Source organism: Macrobrachium nipponense, chromosome 24 (genome assembly GCF_015104395.2).
Source record: "Macrobrachium nipponense isolate FS-2020 chromosome 24, ASM1510439v2, whole genome shotgun sequence".
In the NCBI taxonomy this organism is placed as follows: domain Eukaryota; kingdom Metazoa; phylum Arthropoda; class Malacostraca; order Decapoda; family Palaemonidae; genus Macrobrachium; species Macrobrachium nipponense.
In genome coordinates, this window is record NC_061091.1 from 63,885,772 (window position 1) to 63,898,584 (window position 12,813).

A 12,813-nucleotide genomic window follows, 5' to 3' on the forward strand; every position below is an offset into this window, starting at 1 on the left:
CTTTTCGCCACACCCCCGGGGACCGAACCCCCGCCAATAACCGGGGACTGCCTTCTATACTTTCTGCCTGAGCAGTGGTGCTGGTGACCCTCTGGATAAGGTGAAAAGTGAAGCCCTGCTCTGGAAACCTGAAGTCTTTTATCTGAATCCCATTGCTAACCATCTCCACATTTGTCTGTTTGCTGAACAGAAAAATGGGGTTGACAATCAGGTCAATGAGAGGTTCCCTTACCCCATATCTTTCTGAAAGGTAACCTTTTTATCAAACTTGAACCCCTAAACCATCTTGCACCAAGGTATACAGTCGACCCCTGCTATTCGCAGACTCGCCTATTCGCAGATTTTTCTATGGACTGTATAGTATACACAATACTGTCAGAAAATTCGCCTATTCGCTGTATTTTTCACTGAGAAATATTCACAAATTACTGTATTTTCATATTTTTGTGACTAATTGCACTTTTTGTGATAAAACTTTAAAAAATAAGGTATACACATTTTTTATTTTTCTTTGTTTTAATGATTAAAATAGGCATTTGTAATAGGCAATTCTAAGCATTTTTAGAAGGGTTTTAAGTATTTGCAGATTTGAGCTATTCGCTGGGGGGGGGGGGGGGTTGGGGGGGGGTGGTTGTCTGGTATCCATCTCCTGCAAATATGTGGGTCTACTGTATCCATGTAAAAGACTCCAAGTTGTATAAATTTATTAATATTTACAATACTCTTCCTAGAATGAGGTTAGTACTCAAAAGTGTAAGTGGAATTGAAGATCATACATATTCAGCAAACTCTGAGAATAGTATTAATAACTGGTTAATGGTTCTCTCTATTGTCCTCTTGTCTTGTGCTATCTGGTTTAGGTATTTATGCCCTTTTTTCTTGATGTTTTTGGCATTCCTTCTCATTGTCTGGCTACTCTTATGTCTACCTCCTCTCATCACAATTCCAATCTATGTCATTCTTTGAGATTTCAGTCTATTTTCTAACTGGATCCACTAGAAAATATCCTGCTATCTCATTTGTAATGATTTTTTCCACAGCACCTGAGCCAAGAAGCTTAGCTTATTGAAGTATGGACACCTTTTCAAGCCTTAGTAGTATACATGCCATGAGTTTTTGCTTGTTGATTATAGGAGTTTTTACTTAACTTTCTGGTTCATTAAGGCTTTTGCTATGCTCTTTCTTACTACAGTTCTTATTACTTATTTATACTTAGCCAGTGCTGTTCTTGCTTCAGTCTAGTGTGCCCCCAAGGTGACAGAAATGGTCTGCATTGTTTAAGGTCGGTCCTTCAACAAAGAAAATGTTTTTCCCACATTGCCTTCTCATTTGTTTCTAGTCCATCTCTGAATTTTTATAAGATTGACTTACCTCACCATTTTGGCAACATTTTCATAGCTGCTTTCCTTAGTGTGTTTTTATCTTATTTCCTTTCCAGTTTATATGAGTTTAGTTTTATGTGAAATATTTTTGGCCTATCCTCTATTTAAATTTTCCATTTATTGTGAAATTATCATCATCACGAATGTTTTTATATCAGCATTCCCACTTCAGCTTTCCCACTTCTGTGAGTCTCTCCACTATGTTCTGTCATGTACATTGTTTGCCTAAATTTTTCATAGATTTTTTGGCCATTCCAGAAAGCCCCGCTCCTCTTTCATCCCATCTCCTAACACTCAATCTGTGAGATCTCAATCTATTTTTCAGGAATAAAGAGCTAATTAATAAAAATTGCCTTTCAACTTTTTTTTGTATCATGCTTACATGTAAATGTTCAAGATATTCCAATGCCAACAATATTTCCAGATAATTTTCCATCATCAAAAGTGTGAGATGAAATTTGTTTTATGCCTTTTGACTTCATCAGAATCTCAGGGCTAAGAGAGTTGTTAAAATGGTCACTGTAAGTAGGATACTAAAGCTATATCCCCTTATACAAGTTTCAAGGGGTGTGACCAGGATGATAAGTTGTGCAGAACACAGCTCATTCAGTTATGTTAGGTTAAGGTTTATCCTTTTATGTAAGATCAAGGGGAGGGGGGCTTGCCCTCTTCAGACTGGTAGCATGTGATGCTTTAATAAGGGAATGCTAGTGTTTTAGTACTGGAGCTTACTGTTGGACACGATACTCATGTGGCAAGTTTTTGAGGTAGGATATTCTGAAAGTAAAAGAGAAATATGTTAAAATTACCGTTTTGCAGGTGTTAGAATTACCTCCCGAGTAAGTGGGAGGATGTGAAGTTATATCTTTGCAAGAGGCATCAGAAAGATTATTGTATGAAAATTAATATAATGCATGTGTCATTTCAGAATGGATCCCTGGAAATCTTGGACACCTACGACAAACCAAGCATCCTATGATAGAGGAAAAAGGGTAAATAAATGTGTAACAGTATGGAAAATGTAGCATGTCCCCAATTAATTGTGTAGGCCATAGCATTGATAACTATTCATGGCAACTGGATAGCCTTTAATGTTACTTTGGGAGTCCCTAATTGGCTGCCAGCTGAGCATTTATCTTTGACACTCCCATGAAGTGTTTCTGTTTTCTTTGGCCCCTAGTGTTAGTAAGGTTTTACTCTTGGTTAATGATGCTTATATACCTTCTTTTTCAACTTTCTCTCTAAAAGTAGGCAGGACGGTTGCTCCTGAATCTTCTAGTTAAAAGACCATGCAAATGACTCATTCTTTGCCTTTTGTATGGTTGCTGTTTATACTTTTACTTAATATTCTAAACTAATTATTATTTTCTTCCACTGATGGGCCTTAGCTTGTTCCTACAGAAATACAAAGTGTTGCTCTTATAGAAATTTCCTTCGGTTTGAGCTGGAAATGATTGAACCAGGTAACAAAATTAAAAGTTAAAGTTTTTTTGTTCCAGTTTTCCACCAAGTATAGTCAACTATGGTTATGGTGACTGAGTTTGAGAATACATACCCTTCACTCACCAGCTTTTTCCAAGCACATTTTCTTTGGCTGCTATTTATTCCTTGTACTAATTGCTTAATTTGTTCATGAAACTTACCTGTCAGATATATATATAGCTGTATTTTCCGAAGTCCGACAGAATTTTAAAAACTTACGACACACGTAGTGGGAGTCAGGTGGTTAGTACCCATTCCCGCCGCTGGGAGGCGGGTATCAGGAACCATTCCCATTTTCTATTCATATTTTTTCTGTCACCAGTGTTGTAAACAACTGTTTGCAGCACCTCCGTCTGGATTTTGGAAACTATAGCTACTTGAGTATCCCTTTTTGGTTTTTTGGTCTGAGCGCACTTCAGCGAAAGTCAAACGCGCGCCAGTGGACGCTAAGCGCGCCCCAGCGGACGCCAGACGTGTGAGAGTGGACACCAAACGCGCACCAGTGGACGCCAGACTTGCACCAGCGGACGCTCAGGTAGATGCGGAAGCAGTACCTCATCGCCGCCCACTCTTTTTAGAAGTATCTTCGCGTCCTAAGGAGACGCTCAGAGTTCCTTTTTCTTCTCCAGCTCAAGAGTCAGCGGTTCCTTCGACTTCTCAACGTTCCACTTTTGTATCATCTTTACTTCCTCCTACTTCTCCTGTTTCGGAAGAGGAAATTAGTGACGCTTCAGTCGAAGCTGACGAGGAGCAGCCGTTAGCTCCTGTCTCTACAGACTACCAAGTCCTGACTCATCTTCTTCAATCTGAGTTTGGGGACACCTTTTATCCTGAAGCTCCACTCACTCCTCCCTCTCAACTTTCTTCCTCCAAAGCTAACAAGGTCTCGGGCTTTGTGAAGATGAAGAGGTCACTTTCCACGAAGAGAGCGTTACGCAAGGTACATGACTGGATGGAGAGAAGGAAGGCTTCAGGAAAGACCTCGTTCGCTCTTCCGCCTTCAAGACTTAGCGGGAAAGCAGGCATGTGGTACGAGACGGGAGAAGACGTCAGTATTGGACTTCCCGCTTCTGCACAGGGGGACTTTGGGAGCATCGTAGATGCCTCAAGGACGTCCCTCCTGTCCTCGTCGAAAGTCGTCTGGTCTCCTAACGAATTGGACTTTCACCTTAAAGGCCTCTTCAGGACGTTAGAGGTCTTCAACTTTCTTGATTGGTGTCTCGGAGTGCTAGATGCAAGGTCTAGGAGTTCTGATTCCATTAGCTTGGGGGAGCTGTCCAGTGTATTGTCTTGCATGGACAAGGCCGTCAGGGATGGTTCAGAGGAGTTGACAGCTCATTTCTGCACGGGGCTCTTAAAGAAGAGATCCCTGTTCTGTAACTTCGCAGCAAAATCTGTCTCGCCATCGCAAAAGGCGGATTTGCTCTTCGCTCCTTTTTCGGACCATCTCTTCCCTCAGACTATGGTAAAGGACATCGCTGCCATTCTTCAAGAGAAAGCAACTCAAGATCTACTAGCCCAATCATCTAGGAGACCTGCGGGCCCTTCGTCTTCAGGGCTCTCGAGTGCTAAGAAGTCAAAGCCCTTTCGGGGTGGATCTTCCTCGAGACCAGCCGCTCGAGGAAGAAGCACTTCCAGAGGCAAAGCCCCCGCTCTTTCAAAGAGCAAAAAGTGATTTGGAAGTCCTTCAGTCGCCGGTAGGAGCCAGGCTTCAACTTTTCGCTCAAGCCTGGGAAGAGAGAGGTGCCGACACTTGGTCGTTGGACATCGTAAGAAAGGGTTACCGAATCCCGTTCCTAAAGTCACCCCCGCTGTCTTCGACACCCAGGGATTTGTCTCCCTCTTATCGAGGGGAGAAGCAGCAAGTGCTTTACGATCTACTCGATCAGATGATCGTAAAACAAGCTGTGGAACAGGTTTTCGACCTGGATTCTCCAGGTTTTTACAACCGACTGTTCCTGGTGCCGAAACAGTCAGGGGGGTGGCGACCCGTCCTAGATGTCAGCAGCCTAAACCTCTTCGTCATCAAGCAGAGGTTCAAGATGGAGATACCTCAGTTGGTGCTTGCAGCTTTAAGACCGGGGGATTGGATGGTGTCACTAGACCTCCAGGACGCATATTTTCACGTCCCCATCCATCCCCAGTCAAGGAAGTACCTGCGGTTTGTCCTGAAGGGGAAGGTATTCCAATTCAGGGCACTCTGCTTTGGTCTAAGCACTGCGCCGATGGTGTTCACCATCCCTATGAAGAACGTTGGGAGGTGGCTCCATCTTGCGAAGATCAGGATCTCTCTCTACTTGGACGACTGGCTTATTCGAGCCTCATCGAAAGACCGGTGTCTGGAGGACCTTCACACGACCTTGTCGTTAGCGAAGTCCCTGGGGCTTCTGGTAAACCTCGAAAATTCACATCTGACCCCTTCTCAATCCTTAGTCTATCTGGGGATTCAGATGGACTCAGTGGCTTTTCGGGCTTTTCCGTCCCAGGGGCGACAACTTCAATGCCTAAGCAAAGTGTCAAACTTTCTGGGGAAGGAAACATGCTTGGTGAGGGAATGGATGAGTCTGCTGGGGACCATTTCCTCACTGGAGAAGTTTGTTTCCCTAGGGAGGTTGCACCTCAGACCACTTCAATTCTTCCTGTCGAACAACTGGAAGCGCGAGAACGATCTAGAAGCGATCTTGTTGTTGACAGAAGAGGTGAAAGAACACCTAAGATGGTGGTCAGATCCGCGGAAGCTTGCAGAAGGACTTTCGCTCAAGCTTCGGAACCCCGACCTAGTGTTGTTCTCCGACGCGTCTTCCACGGGGTGGGGAGCAACACTAGGGGGGAAGGAAGTGTCAGGCACCTGGAGAGGGGAACAGGTGTCCTGGCACATAAATCTCAAGGAACTGGCAGCAATTCATCTTGCGCTCCAGTTCTTTCAAGAAGAAGTCTCCAACAAAGTGGTGCAGATCAACTCGGACAACACCACAGCCCTGGCATACCTCAGGAAACAGGGAGGAACCCACTCTTGGTCTCTGTTCGTCCTTGCGAAGGAAATCCTGTTGTGGGCGAAGTTAAAAGACGTCACTATCCTGACAAGGTTTGTATCAGGAGTGCAAAACGTTTGAGCAGACCTTCTCAGTCGGCAAGGGCAGCTGCTGCCGACGGAATGGACCCTACATCAGGACGTATGCCAGAGGCTGTGGAAGTTGTGGGGATGTCCTCTTGTGGACATATTCGCAACTTCCAGAACAAGGAGACTTCCGATGTACTGCTCACCGGTTCTGGACCCGGGAGCAGTAGCAGTAGATGCCCTTCTTTGGGACTGGTCAGGACTAGACCTTTATGCCTTTCCCCCGTTCAAGATCCTAGGGGAGGTAATGAGGAAATTCGCGGCATCAGAGGGAGCGAGGATGACTCTCATCGCTCCCTTCTGGCCGGCGGCCGACTGGTTCACAGAGGTAATGTCCTTCCTGATAGACTTCCCGAGGACTCTGCCCCTAAGGAAAGATCTACTCAAACAGCCCCACTTTGAGAGGTACCACAAAAACCTCCCCGCTCTGAGTCTGACTGCGTTCAGACTATCCAAAGTTGGCCAGAGCGAGGGGTTTTTCAAGACCTGTGGCAAAGGCGATCGCCACTGCAAGGAGACCTTCCTCGATTGCAGTGTACCAATCCAAGTGGGCTGTTTTCAGAAGTTGATGCAGGAAGAAGGGCATTTCCTCCACCTCGACCTCTGTGAGCCAGATAGCGGACTTCCTTCTTTACTTGAGGGAAGAAGTGAAGTTAGCGGTACCTACGACAAAGGGCTACAGGAGCTTACTTTCCGTAGTCTTCAGACATAGAGGACTGGACTTGGCAAATAACAGAGACCTTCATGATCTCCTCAGATCTTTTGAGACTTAGAAGGTTCCTCAGCCTAAAGTACCATCGTGGAACTTAGACTTGGTTCTTAAGTTCCTTATGTCAAGCCAGTTCGAACCGCTCCACTCAGCTTCGCTTAGGAACCTGATGAGAAAGACCCTTTTCCTAACTGCTCTTGCGATGGCGAAGAGAGTTAGCGAGATCCAGGTTATAAGCAAACATATTGGGTTTAAGGATCACAGTGCTGTATGTTCTTTGAGCCCTACGTTCTTAGCAAAGAACGAAAACCCTTCCAACCCTTGGCCGAAGACTTTTGAAATCAAGGGTTTGACAGAGATCGTGGGACGTGAACCAGAGAGAGTCCTGTGCCCTGTCAGGGCTCTCAAATTCTATTTAGAAAGAACTAAGGACTGCAGAGGCCTTTCTGATAACTTGTGGTGCTCTGTAAAGAAACCAGATCTTCCCATGTCGAAGAACGCACTGGCGTTCTTCTTGAGGAACACTATTAAAGAAGCCCATGCCACATGCAGTGATAGTGACATGAAGCTTCTAAAAGTGAGCGCCCACGAGGTGAGGGCTATCGCGACCTCGGTAGCTTTTCACAAAAATATGGCACTCAGTGACATTTTGAGTGCCACATATTGGCGAAGCAATTCAGTGTTCGCTTCACACTACCTGCGGGAGGTGAAAGCAACATACGAACATTGCTACTCGCTAGGACCATACGTTGCTGCAGACACTGTTTTGGGGGCAGGAGGTAGCACTCATCCTATCCTTTAGTGGTTAGGTGAGTTTTTAATATTGTGTGTTTTTTGGTTGTGGGGTCGACCGCCTGGGGTGGATCTCCCTTCCTTTAGTCTAGTCTAGTGGGGTACCTTTGGTAGACTAGGCCAGGTGGTTGTTTATTACTTCGTTGCCCTCATTGTATGGTCAATGGTCTAGTCACATCGTGGTCACGCCCCCGTTGACAGATCATCTGGAGTGCACCAGCTATATAGGTCTCTACCTCGCTGGCAACTCTAGTAAAGCAGAAGCAGACTTGGGTGACAGTAATCACGAAGTCAGCTATGCTAACAGGTAAGGAACCAAGATATCAATTATCTGCATGTATATGTTTCCTAAAATCTTCTATTCTGTCTCGTCCCACCACCAAAGGTGGGATTCAGCTATATATATATCTGACAGGTAAGTTTCATGAACAAAATGTTATTGTAATGATACAGTAAAGTTTGTTCATACTTACCTGGCAGATATATATATTCAAAGTACCCACCCACCTCCCCTCAGGAGACAGTGGAAATAAAAAGTATGAATAGAAAATGGGAATGGTTCCTGATACCCGCCTCCCAGCGGCGGGAATGGGCACTAACCACCTGACTCCCACTATGTGTGTCGTAAGTTTTTAAAATTCTGTCGGACTTCGGAAAATACAGCTATATATATATCTGCCAGGTAAGTATGAATAAACTTTATTGTATCATTACAATAACATTTTATCAACAATCTTTGACTGCCATTAAGTTTGGATATCTCGCTGGATTCCTTGTCATTGTTAAATTCAACTTGTGTTTTTGTTTTTTGAGTTTTTTTATCCATACAAGGAAGTGTGAAGAGTTAAGGTGCTGTCACACTAGTGAATTTTCTGTCAACTTTTTAATTTGATGTCGACTTCATGTTTTGACGACAACTTTCTGGTGTCATCGTCACAAATTTTGAAAATGGTAGCAATCGTATTCAACCCACCGCTACATCTTTATTGTTCATATGCGAACAAGCCTTCGGTCTTAACAATAGGATAAGAAAGCAGTGCTGTCTTCCTCTCCCTCTTCACCCTCTATGCCCTGTCGGCGTATCAAGCGTTGGAAGGCTAAGGACTTTGCCCTTTCTTTGCCTACGAGAGAGGAACAACGCGGACGTGTTCTTGAGAGTGTTGGTGTTTCGGGCAGGGTTAGTGTACCTTCCCCTGTGCAATCTGCAGGGCTGCTTCGTCCTCTGTCTGTGCGCATTGCCAGTGTGTTGCAACCTCCCCGTCCATGCACATCGCGAGCATGTTGCAACCTTCCCTGCCCGTGCACATGATGTAAGCACTCCTTCTTCTCCAAGGCCTATTTGTTGCCGTAAGGATCGCAAGGCGCCTGTCAAGAGGTCGAAGGTAGTGAGCCTGGAGTTGGTGCAGCAGGAGTGTTGCCTGCCTCTCTCACTGGTGCTTCCAAGAGTTCGACTCTGGGGGATTCTCCTTCGATCTCGAGTGTTCGGGACTCCCCTCCATCTCACGTTCATACGTCTGCCACGCCCGTGACCATTCACGGACACGTTAATGAGTCATCTGTTGGGGTAAGTAATGTTCCTAGTGTTACAGTGGGTTCATCTCGGAAGCCAACGCATGGACCCAGCCCAGACATGTTAGTTGGGGTTTCGGGCTGTTTGGCTGCCAACCCTTCCATTAGTTTTAGTGGGGAAGGAGCAGGACGAGGGAGACACGCAAGAGTTTCTGTCTTCCTTTTCGGAAGTTGTTGATCTCATTCGTAGGTTTAACAATTTGAAAGTAGGACTCAGGCTCGGTCTTCTTACACTTCTTCTTGCTTGGAAGCCTTAGTGGGAGCTACACAGGATCCCAAATCTCTTCAGGATCCCAAATCTCTTCAGCTTCCCAAATCTCTTCAGCTTCCTTTGTTGGGGCACGTTCAGTCGGTCTTGCAGGTTGTCATTTTTTTATTACATCTCACACAGAATGTGCATTTCATGCCATCAAAAGAAAGATGAGAGCTTGGCACAGTGGACAAGGTTATCAGAACAGTCTTTGGTCGAAGATATGAGGAAGAGACAATGCTTATGGGACCATAAGCATGTTAGTTTTATGAAAAAAGGTCTCAAAAGGAAAAATTATGAAGAAATCACCATGTGGCTTGGGGAAACTTTCCTGAACTGGCTGATCTTTACTAGTCTATAATGAATGCTTTCGTTTTCACTTCGTTTTAACCAGGACCAAACCCGAAGACCTTCCTCACCCCCCTTCCACCGTTCTATGTAACAATATTAAACATACAACATTATGATCCACTATTACAAATGGCTTTGTTTTCATGGTTTGACTACAGCAACCACGGTACGAAGAAGAACGTGTGCAAAAACCAGGGTACAGAATGACATAGATTTTTTTGTAAAGTTGATGGAAATATTACTATTGTAACAGCGCCTTTAGTGTAGTGAACCTTCAACCGTTCTGTTTAGGTGGATTTCTGCCATGTGGGAAATTTACTGCTGTTGGGATTTTTTTTTTTTTTTTTTTTTTTTTTTGTAAATGTAGTAATTTTAATGAGTAAGCATACCACTTCTTTCTCTATGCCTCCCAACCACCTCCCCCCACTTTAGACAAGAGGGTGGAGGATCAGTACACTTTCCCTTTTCCTTACTGCCCTTACTATGTCACCTGGTGTTGCTGCAGCTGCCAGGAGCTGGTGAAGGATGTAGAGCATCCAGTAGTAGTCTTCTCTCCTGTGGAAGATTCTTCAGAGCATCAACTACAGTTACTTCCTCATTGTCTTCATTGCCTTCCCATAGTTAAAAGGGGAGGCAAAGGTTTCTCACAGTAAGTTCCATAGGACTTCCAGTGAGCGTGACAGTTTTTTTTCGTGTGGGTGACTGATCAGTTATGGCTGGGTATGCACGGGCCTTATTGAGCATACTCAGTACCTTGTCTCAGCCCCTCCTCTTGGACACAAGTATAGCTCTTGGTTTGCCCTTGTGTTTTTCAACCAATATTGATTGAAGCAGCGCTACCTTCGGAGTCTTCTGTTCTCTGGTGCCATTTCCTTGTTCACCCCAGATTGAGATCTCTTGGCACCCCTGTGATTTTCTGAACTACACCCTTTCCTTGATTCTGGATTTGCCCCACTTGGTGATCAGTCTCATGTTGATCATTATGGGGCTTCAGCGCCTGGTTAGCCACTTGTGGTCCCTTGTTGACTGGCTTTGCTCATTCTCTGTTGCCACAGAAACTTAATGTGTCTTACAGGCTGATGATTATACCCTCAAGCAAGGAATTCAATCCCAAGAGCATGGAATGTCACAGTACTTGGCTAAGGCACAATTCAAGGTTGGGGAACAAAGTGTGTTCAGAGTAACCTTCTCACTTAGAAGAGTTGTCTACCGAGGCTAAAGAGTCCTTTTCACCCACTGGTTTGCTTTTGGAATGTCTTTCTTGTAGAAGAGTTGCCTGACAACTTGTGTAGGCAGGGATGTCACCCTCTGAAGTGAATGTTGCTTTGGAAAAGCACATTGAATTTCTGCCATAAATTGATAATGATAAAGGTAATTATGACTATTGTGATGGCTGGTTCGACCACCACACAAAACACTAAACTTTTATTAAGTAGTATTCACCAAAACACCATACTAAGTCCCCAAAAGGTGGAATAGTATCCAACTTCAATAAGAGTGCAAAGTCAATTCAAGGGGACAAAGAAAATACCACAAAAAAATACTTAATTTTAATACATAAGTTTCAGACCCAAATAACACCTAAACCTCAATAATACAGTAACTAATGAAAAACACTCACTCTTAACTTCCTGCAAAAGAAAAAAATTACACAATTAAAGACAGGTCATCATCACACATATACAAAAAGGGGAGAAGGTCCAGAAAGGAGGAGGTAAGAGATAAGTAAGAATACCCTAACAAATACAATCTAATATCCCTAACAACTTCCTCCAACTACTTTATAGGTCTCCTCTTGGAGGACAATTACAAGCTCCATGTCTGGAGGCTTAATCTGGGTGGCAGGGAAAATTGATCCCAAACTATGTTGTTGGTAGGCTTTCACAAGTTCCACTAAAGACGTCAGCAGAGGATCAAAGGCCATGATCTCAATAAATAAATACAGGTATAACTGTTATTACCTTGGGACAGAGAGGTCCCCTTGGCTTTTACTGAACCAAGGGCAGTACACAAATTGAAGAATATAATATCCTTGCTGCAGAGTAAGGTTATCCAATAGGATATACAGTGTCCAAATGTAGCTCTCCAATATGGTGAGGAATAAATATCTAACCAGCAGCAATAGTAGCGCCCTTCAAGGTTGGAGGCTCGGAAACACACTGAGGCAAACTCCTTCAAGAGTAAACCTCAATCCCTTGGATATCGAAGGAGCATAGCCACGTAACCAACACAACTTGAAAATATGAAACAGTCGTTAGCCAACATAATACACCAAGATAACCACTGGTGAGGAGACAAAAAGCTAATTACAAAAGAATACAACACTTAAATATCTAACATAAAAATGTAAAATCTCAAATAATAACTATAAATTAATGACAGCTAAGTTACACTATTATTGAATTATATTTCTGATCTTGTTAGCTTTTTTGGATGGGAATCCTATTCAATTCTTGATTATTGCATGTGAAAAAGGTTGTAAATCTCACTTTTATCAATGTTTTGGGACTCCTAACTACTTCTAACTTGTATTGAAGAAATTATATTGTATAGATAATTGGTGAGTTTATGTAAATTTCTTTTTTCTGTTGTTTGCACTTTTGCTGTCATATTGGGGTGACTGCTTTAGCCTTTCTTCTTGATAGTGTTTAGTCAAGGGCAATTTGCCTGATATGTAAATGTTTCTACATTAACTTAACCCTTAAACGCCGAATGGACGTATTAAACGTCGAGTCAAAATCTCCCCCGATTTCCGAATGGACGTACCATACGTCGGCTCAAAAAAGGTTTTTTAAAAATTCGCGGAAAAATACTTATAGGCCTACCAGCCGAAAACCTTTGAATCACGCACCTTGGGGGATGCTGGGAGTTCACGGATCAAGGCGTTGTTTTGTTTACAATCGTTACACAGGCGCACAAGCGCGAATTTCTTTTTTATAGCACTAAAATGTATCAGTGACACATCTCAAAAATTATTTCGTCACTTTGACATAATTTTTGCATCGTTTTAAATTATCCGTTACATGAAGTATTATATATGAAAATGTGCGCAATTTCATTTAGAATACAACAAAAAAATAGTCATGATTGTAACCTTAATCAGTTTTGAAATATTTCCATATAAATAACGATAAGTGCCAAAATTTCAACCTTCGGTCAA

At 43.4% G+C, this 12,813-nt stretch overlaps 1 protein-coding gene across 1 annotated transcript in view; it reads left to right on the plus strand.

The window, feature by feature from the left end:
- Positions 1-12,813, plus strand: part of LOC135205686 (uncharacterized) — a gene marked incomplete in the record, with an annotated part of 452,407 nt that overhangs the window by 343,720 nt on the left and 95,874 nt on the right. Inside the window, 1 exon segment of the mRNA XM_064236602.1 lies at positions 2,311-2,374. Coding sequence (XP_064092672.1) covers positions 2,312-2,374 — 63 coding nt within the window.